Source organism: Bos indicus x Bos taurus, chromosome X, assembly GCF_003369695.1.
Source record: "Bos indicus x Bos taurus breed Angus x Brahman F1 hybrid chromosome X, Bos_hybrid_MaternalHap_v2.0, whole genome shotgun sequence".
Lineage (NCBI taxonomy): Eukaryota > Metazoa > Chordata > Mammalia > Artiodactyla > Bovidae > Bos > Bos indicus x Bos taurus.
This window is the reverse complement of record NC_040105.1, coordinates 58,720,261-58,737,360: the sequence shown is the minus strand read 5'-3', so window position 1 is coordinate 58,737,360 and position 17,100 is coordinate 58,720,261. Positions and strand designations below refer to the sequence as shown.

Genomic DNA, 17,100 nt, shown 5'->3' with positions numbered 1-17,100 from the left:
TCTCCTGTCTAAATAAAGTTATAATAGATAAAATAAAAAAATTAGAAAGACAATCTGTGATGAAGAAAAGATAAATCTCTGGACCAGAAACATATCAAATAGTAAGTGAAGATTATTAGTCATGAGCTTCTAGTTACTGACCTACTGGACTCTAGATCCAGAAGAAGGTAGAGATGGCTGGGAATTGTTTTTCTGTAGATAATGGAAAATCAAAACACTCTGTGATTGGAGGAAATGATCCCTGGCTATGCAAAGTCAAAGGTTGCTCATGAATAGAGACTGAAAAAGATGTTACTTCTGTTTGTAGTGGCAGACAGACAAGCAGAGAAACTGTTTGCTTTGTGTGTGTGTGTGTGTAAAGTTTACTGTCTGCAGCTGTACTTTTATCCCTATTGGTGGGATGGGACTGAGAATGCTGGGAGGAAGCCACTCTCAATGGAAAGTGTCAATGAAGAAGGAGGGAAATGAACTTTCTCCAAAGTTAGCTTACAGACTAAAACCTCAAAGTGAGAACAGTTGTCCAAATTAGCCACCAGCAAATACATTTACTCCAAATGAGAATCATTTTAGAGTGATTTTAAAGTTTATTTTAAAAGAGCTAAAGAAACAGTAACTTCCACTATGAATTTCTTAAAAACCCTAGCCATATTTGGTAGGAACTCATATTCTAGTTAGGGTTAGGAGAAGGAAATGGCAACCCACTCCAGTATTCTTGCCTGGAGAATCCCATGGACGGAGGAGCTTGGTGGGCTACAGTCCACGGGTCGCAAAGAGTCGGACACGACTGAGCGACTTCACTTTCACTTCACTTTCATATTCTAGTTGGAGATTTTTTTTTTTTTTAATGAACACCATAATATTATACCTCTTTAATAATATTTAACTTTCTGGAACATTATATTTTCCCCGTAAGAAATTTATAACTTTTTTTTAAACATGTATCGGTGACTACAAAATAGCTTATGTAAGCGATGGTGCTGTACACAGCCCACTCTGAGAGTATACTGCTTTGGCGGCAATTGTCAAGGGGGTGAGTCAGACAAGGGAGGCTTTTTAGAAGAGGTGACATGTTTGCTAAGCCTTATGAGAATGAGTTTATGTGTTTGCAAAGTGAGGAGGTTAGAAGAGAGCCTTCTAGGCAGAAGGGATAGTATAATTATATAAAGCAAAGGGGTGAGATGCAATGTGAGTGTGGAAACTACAGAGGTTCAGCATTGTTTGAGCATAAAACTGGAGCATAGTGTATTGAGGGATAAAGCTGCAGAAGTAGGTGTAGCTCAACTTTGGAGGATCTTGTTGGCCTTGATGAGGACACTAATAAAGATCTAGGAGCGAAGGGAAGCCATTAAAGTTTCAACAATGATGGGGCATGGTCCAATTTGTGTTTCAGGTAAGTCTCTGGCATTTGGGTAGAGGGTGAATTGAGGACAAGATCAGGAGCCGCAAGACAAGTTAGGAAGCTGCTGTTGCAGTTTCAGGAGATGGTTAAGTCCCAAGCTAGAAAAATGAAGGCTAAAATGGGATAGGAATATTAATTTAGAAGATTATTTCAGAGGTTAACTTGGCAGGGTTTGATGAGGATGTTCTAGGATGAGAGAAAGGAAGAGTTAATGTTTTCTAGATTTTGCAGTTAAGTGGAGAGTGCCAATTGAAACCACTAGAAAGGAGAAAACCAGTAGAGAAAAGATAATGGTGTTGGTGTTGATCACCTTTCAGGTTGATGTATCTGGTTGGTGGGGGTTGGGGATGTGTAGGAGGATGGTGGTGGTCGATTTTTTTTCTTTTTTTATCTTTTCCTTTCCTTCCTCTGTCCTCCTATGCCTCTTTCTATTCTGGAAGCCATAACGTGGGTTTAGTGTAGTAGGGCACTTTGGGGAGACACCACCACTTACAAGATGGTTAGAGGAAGAAAAGGGTATGAGGAAGCAATACAGGGAATCCGGAAAAAAGCCTTTGGAAACCAAGGAATCTGTTTCAAGAGGGAAAGTGGGAGGGAGGGACTGAACGATCATATGTCAGATGCAACGTACAGATACTTAAGAGATGGGGGTTGAGACTGCACAAACTGGTGACTTTGCCAAGAACTCTATAGAAGCCAATTGAGGAGTGACTGAGAGCCAGGAAAGGAAGACAGACCATAGACTACATTTTGAGAAGTTTCCAAAAGAAGGGAAAGAGATTAGGTATTAGAGAAAAATGAGGGCTTCCTGGGTAAAGAATGCTAGTAAAGAATCCACCTGCAATGCAGGAGACCCCGGTTCAATTCCTTCCTGGGTTGGGAAGTTCCCTTGGAGAAGGGATAGGCTACCCACTCCAGTATTCTTGGGCTTTCTTGGTGGCTCAGATGGTAAAGAATCCTCCTGCATTGTGGGAGACTTGGGTTTGATCCTTGGGTTGGTAAGATCCCCAGAAGGAGGGCGTGGCGACCCACTGCAGTATTTTTGCCTGGAGAATACCCATAGACAGAGGGGCCTGGCGGGCTACAGTCCATGGGGTCGCAAACAGTTGGACACAACTGAGCAACTAAACACAGCACACAGAGAAAAATGATGTAAGGCAAGAGATAATTTGGGAATAAAGGTAGGGAGAGATTGGAATCTGTTAACAGAAACAAGTCTTAGTATAAAGGCAGACTTTTTTCATCATAGAAAGTTATTCTTTGTTTAGAGCTGCCTAAAAATGAAAATGGATTGCCTTATTAGATAGTTGCTCCCTGTCACTGGTGTGGTCAAATAGAGGTTAGATTTAGATATGTAAAAAGATATATTGGTTGGTGAGTGTCTTTGGGTGTTTTAGTCTCTGTTCAATTCTCGACACTTTGCCCAAAGTTGTTTTAAGCATTATAAACTGATGAGTTATTCTGTGGACTTGTGTTGCCTGGCAGTTCTCCATAAATTGATCAAATCAATGGACCAAGTTAACTTACATACCTTTGATCTTGAAGGATGAAATTAAACTGCAGATTCTCAGATAAGAAAATATTGAGGCTCAGTGTCCAGGAAAGTTTCATCACTATGACAGTCAATCATGGTCTGAGTTCACAGGTATTTTTGACAAAGTAGTCATTTTCCACACACAACAGCAAAGCCTTTATTTCAGATTTTTGAGAGTTTTATTTTTTATCTGTCCATCATTTTTGTAAAACACTGTTCCTTGTAATAATTAAAATTGCACTGAGATGGATAGAGAAGAAAAACCTGTTTCCTTTCCTCTTTCTGTGATTCATATTCCTATATGGATGCTTTTAGTTTACATGGAAGTTTGTTGTTTTTTAAGGGCCAAGAGCAGATAGTTTCCATCTATGCTCTCTAGTCCTCATCTTAGATCTTTTTAGTGGTTCTTTTGGGTCGTGTTTAAAACAGTTCAGGGGTAAATTTTGCTGTTAGTCTCAAATGACTACTTATCTGTATCCAAATCTGGCTTCCTGGGGTACTGAAGCATGAACGGCATAAATTACTGAACTCAACTAATTCTCAGAAAGCCACATTTTAGTCAGTACTTTCCAGCTTTCTCACTCACTTCTTTTACAGAACTAACAAGTGGTATAACTAATTACTTAGACTTTTATTCCTTCTCAAGTTGTACATTTTAAATTCTGTTAACCTTTTGAAAATGTTAATATGTAGTAAAACAACAAATCCATACAGAGAAACTGGAAAATGCAAGTATTGGGGAAAAAACAACTCCCCTGACCCAAGAATAAGCACCAGGTGTGGTGGATATTTATCTTTTAAGGAAAAATAGATGCATCTTTGTTACGAACTGACTTTCCTTCTTATGGCCCTCAGATAGGGAATCAGCCTCCCAGTTACTTCTAGGCCTGTAAATTTTACTTGTTTCTTTGTTTCCTTGTTCTGAGAGAATGTAGTAAGTGAAAATCTCTCAGGTTGATTTTCCTTTCTTAATACTCTTCCCATCATGTTAGGGACATGAATAAAATGCCCCTTTAATCGTGTACTTAAGTTTTTAACAGTCACATTTTTTATCTTGAAATAAGAGATTTTGAGATAATATGTCTAAATTTAGAGAGGAATTGCAAAAATAATATAGAGAGCAAATTTCCTGTTCCAAACAAAATGGAGTAAACACATTTCACAGTGTTCGAACTAAATACAACAATACAGGTAGTTTAAAAGTAAATGGGTGGAAAAAGACATACCATGCACATGCCAATCAAAAGAAAGCTGGGGTGGCTATACTAATATCAGATAAATTAGACATCAGAGCAAAAAAAAATTACAAAAGACAAAAGGAGCACTGCATAATGATTCAGAGGGTCATTCCACCCAGAAGACAGGACAGTCTTAAATGTGTATGCACCAAACAACAGAACTTCAAAGTACATGAAGCAAAACTCTAGATAACTGAGAAATATTAATAGATATAAATCCATAGTTATAGTTGGGAACTTCAGTAACATTATATACTTACTTTTCAAGTGCACATGTAATATTTACCAAGATAGACTATATCCCAGGTCATGAAAAAAAAAAACCAACAAATATGAAAAAATTAAAATCATACAGAGTATATTATCTGACCATAATGGAATCAGACTAGAAATGAAAGACTACAGGAAAGTCTTCAAACACTTGGAAACTAAACAACACACTTATTAATCCATGGGTCGAGGAGGAAGTCTCCAAGGGAAATAAAATACATTGACCTGAGTGAAAATGAAAATGCTGCATATCAAAACTTGTAGCTTGTAACAAAATCAATGCTGAGTGGGAAATTTATAGCACTAAGTGCTTATATGAGGAGTAGATGAAAAGTTACAAATGAATAAGCTTCCACCTTGAGAAAATAGAAAAAAGAAGAGCAAAATAAACCGAGAGTACGCTGGAGGAAGGAAATAATAAAGAATAGTTAATATAATTGAAAACAAAAACAATAGAGAACAACAATGAATCCAAAAGTTGGCTCTTTGGAAAGAGAAATTCTGACTTAATTGGTAATGGGTGCAGTTTGGGTGGTGGAATTTTTACAATCTCCCCAGATGATTTTTAATCCCAGAAAATGTTTAATAGGGATTGAGAATCTCTGCTGGGGAGGCCAGATAATTTTCTCAGGGTTTAAACTGTGTTGGCATCTATTGCCCAGCCACTTTTCATTTCTCCTGAGAAAAATTTGTAGCCGTTTCATTTTCTCTCACTTTTTGTTGTCCTCAAAGTCAGTGCTGATCCTTTCCCTTATATGTTAACTTCCCTGTCTGACTACTCTTTGGCCTTTAGTATATCTCTGAACAGAGGTGAACATTTCACTGTAACCCCCCTCCACTTCACACCCACACCACCTTGATTGATTTGGGATTAACCCCAAAACCCCCCTCTGATTGGTTTGTCATACATCACTGGTCACTAGCTTTAGGCTGTGATCACCCAAGCCATAGTAACAGTGTGTCTAGCGCACCTGGTCTTGTGACCTGTCTCTGAGGGAGCCAGAAGTCTTGGTTTTTCCATTCTGGTGGCCAGTGCAGTGCCTGCCCTCTATTAATACAGTACTAACAGTTGATGTGCAGTGGATTTGCTCTTGCTCAGTAAGTTTGGGGTTGTTTATTTGTTTGACCTTACATGTGAGACCTGTTATTCTTTCTAAAATCTGAGGTAAAGGTATTTTTCCTCCTAATAAATTCTGATGATCATTTTAAATCAGGTAGATGTTATTGTAAATGTATTAGGGGTACATGTGACTAAATTTAAATGTGGAAGCAACCCACAGCAGGAGATAAGACATAATGAAAATCATTATTTTTTAAAGTTGTTTTGAGTTTCTATCTAGAGAAAGAATTATGTATTTCATAGTAAAAGCTTTTGTTGATTCACTTAATTTTTAAGAGGTCTTATTTGCAAATGGCATTTTATCTTTAAAGGATTTATGCTTTGTACATATATCTCTTTATTCTTAAGATGCCAAACCTATATTTATATGGGTAGTTGAAATTGTTGAATATATGTTATAAATTAAAAAGAAAATGTGGGGAATTCCCTGGTGGTCCAGTGGTTAGGACTCTGCACTGTCACTGCCATGACCCAGGTTCAGTCCCTGGTGGGGGAACTAAGATCCTGCAAGCCATGAGGTGCACTCAAAAGAAAAAAAAAAGAAAGAAAATGTACTACTAAGTTTTAAAAAGTTATTAGAACTGAGGCCTTTTTGCTTAAAAGACACAAAACAGATTTTAATTTAGAAAGGTTCTAGGACCATTAGAATAGGCCACCCAAGCTAAAAACCTTCCAGTGAGGTCTATATTATCCAGTGGGGCTGAGAGATTGGGAAGGAGGGAGTGTTGTTAGGATAGTGATAATTCAATTGTATGCTTCCAATTTTTAATAGTCTATCATTAAAAGAAAGGTTTCTTATAGTTTAGATCAGAGGTTGACAAGGTGTGACCTGTGAGCCAAATCTAGCCTGCCACCTGTTTCTGTATGGCCTGGGAGCTAAGAATGGCTTTTAACATTTTTAGTTATAGGTTTAGTGAAGTGTTCAGTGAATTTGAAAAATGAATAGTATAAGTGAAAATTATATGAAATTTGAATTTTAGTATGATAAAGTTTTATTAGAACAGAGCCACGATCATTTATTTGTTTATGTATTGTCTGTGGCTGCTTTTGTACTACAATAGCAGATTTGAGTAATTGCCATAGAGACCATATGGCCTACAAAGCCAAACATATTTGCTATCTGGTTCTTTACAAAAAAAGTTTGCTGAACCCTAATTTAAACTCCCTTCCCAATGTGGCCTTCCCATGCAAGATGATTTCTACCCAGGAGGTTTGAAATTTGTTAACATGTCTATTAACATTAAAGAGGGTAAGCCTGTTTCCTGGCAACAGGGATAACTGTGGTTGACATAGAAATACTTTACTGAGTGGCAGGCACCTATCTAGGTAAATTTGTATTTTTTTTCTTTTTTCTTTAATGGTTTTTGAGAGCTTTGGAAAAGAGTTGACCTCCAGACTATTCATCTGGTCATAGGAGACTCATGAGTCACACAATGTGTCTTTTAATTTTTAAAAACAAGCTTTAAAATGACTGAGATGAAGGCAGGTTTATTTTTAGAAAGTACAGAAAAGTTCATCTACTTCAACTTCTGGTATCTTTTTTAAAGACAAAGGAGAAGCAGTAAAATATGTAGGATATGTTCTTTTTCTTCTGATTTGTTTACTCTGTTCCGTATTTATGGTTTTAGTTACTGGACTACTCAAGAAATACATTTATAATATTTATGACTTCTGTTTAAGGAAAAGTTTGGGAGGTTCTTTGCCCACATGGGCAGGAATTGATCCTTAAGGATGAAAGAAGTGTTCTACTCTGGTCTGACTAGTGGCCTAACTCAAACATCTCTCTCCATTAATGGCTCCGAAGGGTATTCCTGAAAGTCTAAGGGAGCTGGACTTTCAGATGTTCTTTTACTTAAGGATTACTTCCAAATACCATCATGGATTTATCTTCCCTGATTTTTATCTCAGTCCTTCTTGAACCTGTTTACATTTTCATTCTGTTCCACTTCTTGAGCTGATGAGTTCTCTAAGTTCCCTAAGCATTGCTCAAAGTCCTGCTTTCTTTTTGATAAAATTTCCTTTAGGTTACAGGGAGTGCCCCTTTGTTACTTTAACTTTGTGATTGGGTGAATAAAGTCAACAATTTCCACACTCTTCTTGATTCTTATCAATCTGTTTCATTCTTGTAGAGCAAGATTTCTCAGCCTTGGCAGTATTGACATTTCGGGCCAGATAAATATGTGCATTGCAGGATATGTAGCAGCCCCCTTGGTGTCTATCCCCTAGATGTCAGTAACAATGCCCCTTGCCAGTTGCAACAACCAAAGATGTCTCTAGATATTGCCACATTGTCCCCAGGGAACAAAATTGCCTTCAGTTGGAAACCACTGCTTTAGATATTTGTCTTTGTCTTTTCTAAACTGTAAGGTTTGGTGCTTTGGGGACTAACTTTATAAATATGGAGGTTTATATATCCAATTAATTATATTGTGCTTTTCTGGATTTTTTCCAGCCCTGCTTGATGTCCATCTTGAACAACAGTGAGAATCACTTTCATAGTTTCAGTTTTTCAAGTCAGGTGCATCGTTTGTGAGTGACATGGGGAACAAATACCTTGAAATCTTAGAAGTTTTTTCTAATTATAAACGTCCTGTGTGTACTGTAAAAAATGTGGAGAATGGAAAAAAATGGAAAGAATGTTTGTCACTCAGAAAACTTATTGATGCAACTAATGTCAGTAAATTGGTTTATGGCCTTTATTATTTTCTATATATTTTATTTCATAGATACAGTCTTGCTATAAAACTAATTTTATACTGTTTTTTCCACAATGTTTTAACATACACATTTTCTGTGTATCATGTTTAAATAATTGAATGAAATACCATAATATTAATATACTTTACTCCTGTTTTGTTTGATAGCTAGATTTCATTTATTTTTATTAGGGAGCTTTAATGAACATTTTGTTCATAAATCATTTTCTGTGTTTTGGATTATTTTTCAGACATGGATGTTGGAAGTAGATTTCCTGGATCAAAGGGTGTGGATATGTTTAAAGTGGAGCCTCAAGTTATTTTTAAGCTGCTGCATAACCCCATAGATGGCACTCAGTTGTGGCTCTTTGCACTGACCATGCATTTCATAAGTATGTCTGGTGGGCATATAGAAGGAAAGAAAAGGGCTATGTTTGAGTTAATCACTTTTCCTGCCCCCTGCTCTTCTGGAACATTAATGGGGAATCAAGAAAGTGAAGTTGCTCAGTCATATCCAACTCTTTGCAACCCCATGGACAGTAGCCTGCACCAGGCTCCTCCATCCATTGGATTTTCTAGGCAAGAGTACTGGAGTGAGTTGCCATCTCCTTCTTCAGGGAATCTTCCCGACCCAGGGATTGAACCCAGGTCTCCTGCATTGTAGACAGATGCTTTACCGTCAGAGCCACCAGGGAAGTCCTAATGGGGAATCAAGTAGCCACCAAACCACAGACTTAGATTCTCAGCCCCAAATAATCCTAGTTGGGTTGACTTCCGACAATGCTCCTTTAAAAAGGAGTTTCACCCAAGAAAGGCATTTACTTTATACTATTGTATTTTGCCTGGCTTACAGCACTTAAGATAAATCAGAATCCTGTTAATCATTTTGAGTGAGATTATAGTAGGAATAAGATCTGAAAAGGCTTCCCTGGTGGCTCAGACGGTAAAGCATCTGTCTGCAGTGCAGGAGACCTGGGTTCGATCCCTGGGTTGGGAAGATCCCCTGGAGGAGGAAATGGCAGCCCACTCCAGTATTCTTGCCTGGAAAATCCCATGGATGGAAGAGCCCGGTGGGCTACAGTGCATGGGGTCACAAAGAGTCGGACACGACTGAGTGACTTCCCTTCACTTCACTTCAAGATCTTAAAACTGCCTTCAAATTACTGTTCTCAAGGGTGCAAGGTGAGGGCTGGTACATATTTCATTTCTGCCAAAACAAAGGAATACTCATTGTGGGAGGTAAGGAAGAAAATAATGCCTTTCTAAAGTCTGCACCCTAAATAGAAGACTAGAATATAAACAGCTGAATAACAAATCCAGATGTAAGACAATGAGGTGCTTTGCACTGTACTTATTTATGGTTTTGCTTAGCAAGAAATTTTATTCTAAAGTACTTTTTAAAGTGTGCCTCCAAGTGAAGTTTCACATGTTGTTTTAGGGATGGCCGTAAGCAGAATCTGGGACTGTATTTGAATGTACATGATTTGTTGAGGGAGTGCTTTCAGGAGAAACTTATAAGGGAGCAAGGACAAGAAGGTAGGAAAGAGGAAGGAGCTAAAGTGAAGATATGGTCTTAGGAAAGTGTAGCCTTAGCCAGTTATGGTTAGGGGCAGGTGTAGAGCAATTATTGGCTGCTGGCTGCCCCTGGGAGGGAAAGAGAGTATAATCTCCCTGGCAGGACTCCAGCCCTTGGGGAAGGGGACAGCTGTGAGCCATTAGCAGCCAACAGGCAGTAGCTGGGAGATGGGTATGCTAGCTAGTAAAGGAGATCTGGGTGAGGCATCTTTTACTCTTTCTCATGTTTACATTGTGCAGGACTCTGTGCTGAGACCTGGGGGTAAAAGATGAATTTGACATAGTTACTGCTTTGAAGATGGTTGTGGTCTTGTGGCAGGGCTGACCATGTAAAGAATATTTACAGTGCAAATGAAGAGCACTTTACATGGACTGAAGTATAGAGAGAACCTTACTGAGGAGATCCAACAAATGAGTCAGACCAGGTTGAGAGAAAATGGGATGGTCCAGGTAAATAGGCAGGATACTGTAGGCAGAGGGAAGAGCCCTGTCCAAAGGCTGGCAAGTATGAAACAAGATGATACATTCATGGAATCACATGGCGCATAGCAAGTGCAGGAAGTAGGGGAGCAGCAGCTGATGAGATCTGACAAATTGAAGCTGGAATGCTCTGGACCTAGAAGGCCATGCTCAGGAAGCTTGGGCTTAGAAGGGGCAGCATTCCTGCTGTTAACTCCCTAGCCTGCCTCAGGTCTCAGGGTCAACTTGGAGTGTCCATTCTCCATATACTTGCCAGCTATGCTCTGCCCTCTGGTGGCCATGTAGCTCCAAGCATGTTATTTAAACATTTCTGGTGGCTCAGGCAGTGAAGAATCTGCCTTCAATGCGGGAGACCAGGTTCAATCCCTGGATCAGGAAGATCCCCTGGAGAAGGAAGTGACAACCCCCTCCAGTATTCTCGCCTGGGAAATTCCATGGACAGAGGAACCTGGTGGGCCTCAGTCCATGGGATTGCAAAGAGTCAGACATGACTGAGTGACTAACACTTTGACTTTGAGCCCCAGTTTCCTCATCTGTAAAATGGTGGCAATGATATTTATAGGACTGCTGCTGTTCTATAAACTTGATTAAAGGTAATAAAGACAGATCTAAAGGTTTACCATCATGGAATTATTCTGCTGATATTTACTGTTCTTTGTCATTTTCTATAGTAATTAAAACAGCAGTGATCACTGAAATAGATCAGTGGACTTTAACAGCCCAGACCCCCAAATTTGCTTGCTTTGTTTTCTTTAAGTTATAAGCAACCCAGTTTCCGGGACTGGTATTATTGGTGTTAATCTGTTTCCTAGGCTCTTTATTGATAATACAAGATTTTTTGGTTTCCATCTAACAAAAAAGGATTGTTACTGTATTAATTTAGAAAGTACCATATTTGGGAATTCCCTGGTAGTCCAGGGGTTAGGACTTGGCACTTTCACTACTAGGGTGTGAATTCAGTCCCCATGCATGTCTCATAATTTTTTGCTGTAAACTGGGCGTTTTAGATAATATAACAATTCAGTACCGGCACCCTGCCGCCCGACCCCAGGGCTCTTTATTATTTGCTTATTTACTCTTTTAGTGACTAGCTGCATTATTTTACTGAAGTCTGTTTACTCTCCCCATTTGCCTGAAAGTGTGTGTAGTCTCTCTCTGTCTCTCTCTCTCTCTCACACACACACACACACACACACACACACACAGATGCTTAAACCACTGGAAATTTTATTTAGAGACATTAGTTTTCCCAATATAGGAGCTTTCTGTAACATTCCTCGGCACTGAAATACTGGGTTTCATTTGTCTGGGCTTCCCTGGTGGCTCAGAAAGTAAAGAATCCACCTGCAATGCAGGAGACCTGGGTTTGATCCCTGGGTTGAGAAGATACTCTGGAGAAGGAAATGGCAACCCTCCAGTATTCTTGCCTGGAGAATCCCATGGACAGAGGAGCCTGGCGGGCTATAGTCCATGGGATTACAAAGAGTTGAACAAAACTGAGCAATTAACACTTTTTTTTTTTTTTTAGCATTCCTTGCGATAGATGTAACTTTAAGTTAAGCTAGTTGTTTGTCAGTTGGGAACAAGGGAGAAAGCGCAAAAGGGGGAAAAAGGGCAGGCAGAAAAGCAATGGGTTGTGCTTTCAACCATTTTTCCTTTTTGCATTTCTTTTTCTTGGGAATGGTCCTGATCACTGCCTCCTGTATGTCACGAACCTCTGTCCATAGTTCTTCAGGCACTCTTAGGTCTAATCCCTTGAATCTATTTCTCACTTCCACTGTATAATCATAAGGGATTTTATTTGGGTCATACCTGAATGGTCTAGTGGTTTTCCCTATTTCTTCAACTGAAGTCTGAATTTGGCAATAAGGAATTCATGATCTGAACCACAGTCAGCTCCCAGTCTTGTTTTTGCTGACTGTATAGAGCTTCTCCATCTTTGGCTGCAAAGAATATAATCAATCTGATTTCAGTATTGACCATCTGGTGATGTCCATATGTAGACTTGTCTCTTGTGTTGTTGGAAGAGGGTGTTTGCTATGACCAGTGTGTTCTCTTGGCAAAATTCTGTTAGCCTTTGCCCTGCTTCATTCTGTACTCCCAACACCAAACTTGCCTGTTACTCCAGGTATTTCTTGACTTCCTACTTTTGCATTCCAGTCCTCTATAATGAAAAGGACATCTTTTCTGGGTGTTAGTTCTAGAAGGCCTTGTAGGTCTTCATAGAACCATTCAACCTCAACTTCTTTAGCACTACTGGTCGGGGCATAGACTTGGCTTATTGTGATATTGAATGGTTTGCCTTGGAAACAAACAGAGATCATTCTGTTGTTTTTGAGATTGCACCCAAGTACTGCATTTCGGACTCTCTTGTTGACTATGATAACTACTCCATTTCTTCTAAGGGAGCCTTGCCCACAGTAGTAGATATAATGGTCATCTGAGTTAAATTCACCCATTCCAGTCCATTTGAGTTCGCTGATTCCTAGAATGTCGATGTTCACTCTTACCATCTCCTGTTTGACCACTTCCAATTTGCCTTGATTCATGGACCTAACATTCCAGGTTCCTATGCAATATTGCTCGTTACAGCATTGGACCTTGCTTCTATCACCAGTCACATCCGCAACTGGATATTGTTTTTGCTTTGGCATCATCCCTTCATTCTTTCTGGAGTTATTTCTCCACTGATTGCCAGTAGCATATTGGGCACCTACTGACCTGGGGAGTTCCTCTTTCACTATCCTATCATTTTGCCTTTTCATACTGTTGATGGGTTTCTCAAGGCAAGAATACTGAAGTGGTTTGCCGTTTCCTTCTCCATTGGACCACATTCTGTCATGACCAACCTACACAACATATTAAAAAGCAGAGACTTTACTTTGCCAACAAAGGTCCGTCTAGTCAAAGCTATAGTTTTTTTCCAGTAGTCATGTATGGATGTGAGAGTTGGACTATAAAGAAAGCTGAGCAGAGAATAATTGAAGCTTTAGAACTGTGGTGTTGGAGAAGCCTCTTGAGAGTCCCTTGGACTGCAAGGAGATCCAACCAGTCCATCCTAAAGGAAATCAGTCCTAAATATTCATTGGAAGGACTGATGCTGAAGCTGAAGCTCCAATACTGTGGCTACCTGATACAAAGAACTAACTCATTTGAAAAGGCCCAAATGCTGGGAAAGATTGAAGGTGGGAGGAGAAGGGGACAACAGAGGATGAGATGGTTGGGTGGCATCACTGACTCAATGGACGTGAGTTTGAGTGAACTCCGGGAGTTGGTGATGGACAGGGAGGCCTGGCGTGCTGCAGTCCATGGGGTCGTAGAGAGTCGGGCATGACTGAGTGACTGAAATGAACTGTGCATTCAAAGATGGGACGTGCCTCACTTCTTTCTTCAGCCAGCCTTGTCTTATGCCTTTCAACCTTGGCCTTTGACAGCTCTACCTTTCTAACTGCTTTTCCTTTCTTGCTCATCTCTTATTGGGGATCCCTGACTGATAATGACCCTGTGGCTGCCCCTCTTTGTTTGGTTGAATAGTGGTCATGTGGCCACATTTGACATAGGACTTGCCAGTCCTATGTCATTCATCCTCTGCAGCTTAGATTTCCTCCTAAAGCTAGTATGTGGCCTCACCCAGTCTTTCACACTCTGTAATGGGGAGAATTTGGTAGAATTCTTCTCCCACCACTCTAGGTCATTTGAGAATATTCTTAACAAAAATAATATGATTTGTGTAATTCACCTGCTGCTGCTTCTTGAGCAGTGTTGACTGCCCTATGGGATGGATCTGTGTGTTGAGTATTTATTCAGTGTTGCCTTCTCTTTCCCAGGATGCGTCACGATGAAGCGCCATAGAAATATCAGCAGCAGTGACAGTTCAGAGGACAGTGAGTAGAACCAGCCAACAGCTGGTAACTCTGTATCTATAATCTTTTAGAGTTTCTTTGACTTGAGAACAAGCTGTTTCATGCTTCTTTCAATGGGTTAAAAAATGTTTCTAAGAAGGAAAACTTGGGGTACCATTTTTCTTACTTGTTTAAATTCCTTTAGACAGGTAAGTTAGATGAGATAATTGGTTTTGTGTGGCATATAGCATTTTGTTTTGCACTTTTTATTTACCCAGGCAACAAAAGCCACATCTACCAATGGAACAGTGCTTTTCTAGAAAGAAAAGTGTGAGAGCATAAATTGTAGACCCTGTAGTTTTATTTTAGCTGAGGTGCTAAGTGTTTGGATGTGTCATCATTTGTAAAAGACAACAACTGTATTAACAGTAGCATTTGGGAAAATGCTGAAGGATAGGCAGATTACTTGCTCCACATTTTTAGTTTTTTCAGTTGCTTTTGCGGATACTTTTTCTCTAGATGGAACATAAATTGTCTTGTTCTAAATTATAATGAAGTATGATTATACCAAATTGAATCTCCTCAGTATTAGCATTGTTGAAGCTTTTGCACCCTGGGATGTCACCTATAAATGTCATTAAACTCCTTTATGAGGCTTTTGTGGTTGCAATTTAACTATTTTCTTCAGTGATATGAGGTCACTGTGCTCTTCTCCATCATATATTTCACACACTCTTGGATGACATTTAGTTATAATAACAGGTAATAAGTCTCAGTATTTTTTCTAATTATCTTTTACAGATCCTTGCACTTCCTCTACTTTTGGCTCAATGTATAGGAGCAAGTCAAAAATGCCAAATGAACGCAAGAAGCCTGCCGAGGTGAGATCAGATATTAAATTTTTAGACTTAAAAAATTAGACAGCTACCTTCTGCCTACATACCTACAATACCCAGATCTTAGAGATGTGAGTAGTAAACAGTGTTCCAGTGGATAGGCTTGTATTTCTGATGAAAACAAGTCTATCTACTTTTTTTTTTCAAGAAAGATTCCATTTTATTTTTCCTTTGGGAAAACAGTGGTCTACACTCTGCTTTCATTTTGGTAATGGCACCTAAGTGCCTGGCTTTAGAATATAAATCCTCCTCTAGCCAAGAAGTCAGAGTAAGCCAGAGAATTGGGATGGACCAAAAGAGCCAATGATCTGGTCTATGATAGGAAAGAGCTAAGTTGGTAAGTGGGAGGCAATGCAGAAAGGGTAGATGAAGAAGTCATTGATAGAGAAGAAAAAGACTGGGTTGGGGATCTTTGGGGCTATGGTAAATATTCACAGCCTTCAGGGCACTACCATGAAGCCAGGAAAAATGGCCCAGTCCTTGTGAGGCTGGTCATCTTCTGCCTCAAGGGCAGCAAAGTGCCAGAGTTGCACTTGGATTTGGGAATAGTTTAGTGGATCTTACAGACTTTCCTCTGTGATAATTAAATGATGAGAAACTGATCTTGCCTATCTTTGCTTCTACTATAAGTAGTCTTGCTTGGCTGCAAAGGAAAAAAGAATGTATTAGTAAACTATTGCAGCATTATATGTTATCACAAAGTTAGTGGCTTAAAGCAGCACACATTTATTATCAGTTTCTGTGGGTCAGGAGTCTGGCTACAGCGTGACTAGATTCTCTCTGTTCAAGGTCTTTCAAGGCTGCAGTCAGTGTGCTGGCTGGGCTGTGTTCTCATCTGGAAGTTTGACTAGGGAAGAATTTGTTTGCAAGTTCATTCAAGTTGCTGGCAGAATTCATCTTCTGGCTGGAGTACTGAGAGGTCCCTGTTTGTTGTCATTGTTGGCTTTTGGTAGAGGACACCCTCCACTCCTAGGTTGCTTATAGTTCTTTGCCATGTGGCCTTCTCCATGGGTCCTCTCAAAACACAGTAGCCTACTTTGAAATCCAGTGAGGGGAGAGTCTTTTACTCCAGTCTGACTGAGGCTTATGTAACATAATCATGAGAATGATGTCCCATCATGTTTGCCATTTTCTATTGATTAGAAAGAAGGCCAGGTTCAGTTTGACCTCATGCAGGTGTGGTGGGGGGAGGCATTGCTTTCGGGTGTCAGAGAGAACATTTCTCCCTTTCTCAGAGATCACTTTTCTATTTTTGCCAGGGATCTTTCTGGGCACAGTAGACTATCAGTGTGTATTTATATGTGTCTGTGTCATACAGAAAAACTTAGGAAATAAAATACACAAAACAGGAGCAAAACAAATTTCCCATCTATCCAGAGGTGGCTTTGACTGCAGATTTGATGAGAAAGAAACCTTGCTACTTTCCCATTTAGGACAACCAGTCCTAGAACGTAAAGTGACTCAAGAGCTTTGGGTCGCAAGGCCTGCTGCCTCCAAGTCAGAATATCATTCTTTTGCAAAAGATTGAAGACCTGGGCTACTGGAAGCAAATTTTTTTCATTTATATGCCCCATTCTGTTACAAAAGAAAGAAGCTGATATTGTATAGCAAAACCAGCCTTGGCATTAGAAGAGATTGATTCCATGTTTTGCTGGTTTATTTCATCTCTCTGAGGTAATTTGTTTTGTTGTTATAACATGGACATTATCACATCTACCTCTCATAGGTTCCATTTATTGAAATTTTATGTGCTAGAGCTTTAGATTAGATTGTCTGATTGTTTCCCAAAAGTAAGCAATTATAAAAATATTCTTAGATGCTTCCATCATTTGAAAATCTTATTTAATAACTTATTTATATCTGTATGAACTCATGTATATTTATTTTATACTTTGGATTATAATCCAATACTACATAATATATTGTGTTGCTAAAGTTAGTCTGTAATCAGTGAAATTATCTCTTATTTTTCTCTTTTCAATTTCTCTTGATTTCTGCTCTTATATTTATTATTTTCCTCCTTTTTGCTTTAGTTTTATTTTGTACTTTT

General features: G+C 39.3%; 1 protein-coding gene across 3 annotated transcripts in view; it reads left to right on the top strand.

Annotated features, from left to right (window-relative positions):
* Positions 1-17,100, top strand: part of JADE3 (jade family PHD finger 3) — a 138,884-nt gene that overhangs the window by 56,610 nt on the left and 65,174 nt on the right. For all 3 annotated transcript variants that reach the window (XM_027533555.1, XM_027533554.1, XM_027533556.1), the window contains 2 exons: positions 14,140-14,196; positions 14,956-15,035. In XM_027533555.1, coding sequence (XP_027389356.1) covers positions 14,151-14,196; positions 14,956-15,035 — 126 coding nt within the window. In that variant the 5' untranslated portion in view covers positions 14,140-14,150. The remainder of the gene's footprint in view (positions 1-14,139; positions 14,197-14,955; positions 15,036-17,100) is intronic.